This window comes from Silene latifolia, chromosome 9 (assembly GCF_048544455.1).
Source record: "Silene latifolia isolate original U9 population chromosome 9, ASM4854445v1, whole genome shotgun sequence".
Lineage (NCBI taxonomy): Eukaryota > Viridiplantae > Streptophyta > Magnoliopsida > Caryophyllales > Caryophyllaceae > Silene > Silene latifolia.
This window is the reverse complement of record NC_133534.1, coordinates 140218727-140221179: the sequence shown is the minus strand read 5'-3', so window position 1 is coordinate 140221179 and position 2453 is coordinate 140218727. Positions and strand designations below refer to the sequence as shown.

Sequence of the window (2453 nt, the reverse complement as noted above, 5' to 3'; positions counted from 1 at the left end):
AAATATAGAGTAAATAGAAATGAAATGTAAAAGTTTTTTTTTTCTTTTTTTTTTTGTTTACAAAATTCACATTACATAAGAATTGTTCACGGAGTTATCTTACGAAACTAAAAGAGGTGGATATTTTGCCATGCCTTTTATTTATAAATTTATTTATTTAACAAATTTAACAAAATTGAGCAAGTTTATTCCAGTAAGATTTAAGAGGGAGTTGTACATATTAAACAGTTTAAAATTAGAGTGATGTAAATTTTTTATTTTTCGTTTAACCTATTCTAGTTTTAAAAATTAAAATATTAATGTTTAATGTTAAGTATGTTATTTTTTTTTTTTTTTTTTTTTTTTTTTGAAAGAAATAAGCTTCTCATTAGAAAAAGAGAGTATTTCTTACAAAGCCGACCACTAATGATTCCTTATAACTACGGAATCATTTGAGAAACTATCTCTTCTAATAGGGAATCACTTACATTTGCATATAATCTAATGGATACAAAATATTTAATTTGGTTAACCAATTGCTCTACAGACCGAGAGCCTCGATCAAAAAGTCTCCGATTGCGCTCCTGCCAAATGAGATACACAGCAGCGGCAATACAGCATCTGGCCCATTTCTTCCTCCACCCCTTCCCCTTATACCTAGACAGCTTAAGCAGTTCCTGCCTTAGGCATAGAGGTCTTCGTGTGAGACCCAACCAGAGCAAGACTCGCTGCATCACATCATGCGAATAAGGGCAAGCAAAGAACAGGTGCCTGATACTTTCCATATCAGCCAAACACAAGACGCATCCATTGACCATAACCATGCCCCTTCTGATGAGGTTATCTACTGTGGGTAACCCATTCTGAACAGCCATTCTGGTAATAACAGCATGCCGAGGCATTACTACCGGGTCCATGAGAGGCCTAGTCCATTGAAGAGTAGGGTGCCTACCATGAAACATGGGGTAGATCTTATGCAGCATCAGTTTACCAGCTGAACTCCAATCCCGTAATGTGAGGTTTTGGGCATTAGAAAGAGAACCACTGAGATATGAACTCATCTCGAGTGTGCAAAAGGGCCTTCAGTTGTGGAAGTTGCACGACCAGGAGCCACAGTCCAGCAATCATTCCCCTGGATGAGGTATTTGTTGCACCAAAGTACCCAAACAGATCGAGTACCCTTGGTGATTTTCCGAAAAGCTTCATCGATGGCGTTTTGTTCCAACTCAAGATTTCCCGAATGTCAAAGCCCCCTTGCTGTCTAGCCCTACAAACTTTACTCCAAGCAAAGAAAATCATCTTCCTACCAGTTTGATAGTTCCATAAAAACTGCCTGCAAAGTCTATCCATCTCCTGTATCACACCCTTTGGAAGAATAAAGCTAGCACACCAGAAATTCTCGATACCAAAAATGACAGAATTTAGTAACTGCACCTTACCAGCATAAGACAAGAGACTATTAGCCCAGTGAGTAATTTTCCCTTTAATTTTCTCAATAAGGGAGTGATACATGTCTCTAGTCAGACGAGAAGAATGAAGTGGGATACCCAAGTATCTAAATGGGAAAGTCCCCTCCAGATAACTTGTGTCCCTCAAAACTAGTTCCTTTACCTGTGGATGAACCCCTCCAAAGTAAATATTAGTCTTTGAAGGATTAGGTTGTAGGCCAGAATACTCAGCAAATGAGTGAAGACAGGACTCCACTGCTTTAATGGATGGGTAATCACCTCGTGCAAAAACTAGCAAGTCGTCTGCAAAAATTAAATAGGTAAGCCCTAACCTGCAGCACTTGGGATGGTAACTGAAGTTATGAGATTCCTGCATCTTCCTTAGAATCCTGGATTAAGTATGTTATTATTTGCTCTTAATATTTACAAATTATTTATTATTTTATAAAGGGTTTAAAATTATAATTATGTGATATTTATTTGTTGTTTAAAATATTCTAACAATAAACGTAAAAATTTTAAATTTAGTATGAATTTATTTTTAATGGTTGTTTGATTTATCTAAAAATTAAAAAAGCCAAAGTTAATGTTTGTTATGCTATTTGCATTTAATGGTTCAATTTTTTTTCTTTTTAAATAAAAAATAATGACGTGGCTTTCTATAATTGGTGACGAGGAATTTTGGTTATGCAAGGTGACATTTAGTAATACGAGGTGGCATTGTCTACGTGGCTTTTAAGGTTTACCCTTTTAATAATATTTATAGATAGATTAATTAAATTAGGATTGATGGTGGTTCTTGGTGGCTACCGAATCACTCAAATTAGTATGATACTTACACGAGTTAGGCTTTAAACAACAATTTGGCAAAATGGTGCTCCATTATTCCATCTAATTAGGATAAAAGGTGGTTTGTGGTGGCTACCTAAACACTCAAATTAGTATAATTATTAGTATATATATTATTATTAGTAATCTTCTTCTTCTTCTTCTTCTTCTTCTTCTTCTTCTTATTATTATTATTAT

At 35.1% G+C, this 2453-nt stretch overlaps 1 protein-coding gene across 1 annotated transcript; it reads right to left on the bottom strand.

Moving 5' to 3' along the window:
- Window positions 1–419: 419 nt before the first annotated feature.
- On the bottom strand, window positions 420–1803 carry LOC141601664 (uncharacterized). Its single transcript, XM_074421958.1, has 2 exons — window positions 1022–1803; window positions 420–927 (listed from the first exon to the last, which is right to left on the bottom strand). Exons 1-2 carry the CDS (start codon window positions 1801–1803, stop codon window positions 420–422), a joined length of 1290 nt encoding a protein of 429 aa, XP_074278059.1.
- Between the last annotated feature and the right edge of the window lie 650 nt (window positions 1804–2453).

Coding starts and splice junctions, on each gene's coding strand:
- LOC141601664 (XM_074421958.1), bottom strand. CDS start 1,803: ATGCAGGAATCTCATAACTTCAGTTACCATCCCAAGTGCTGCAGGTTA. Junction 928..1,021: donor GATGAGTTCATATCTCAGTG/GTTCTCTTTCTA, acceptor GTTTCATGGTAG/GCACCCTACTCTTCAATGGA.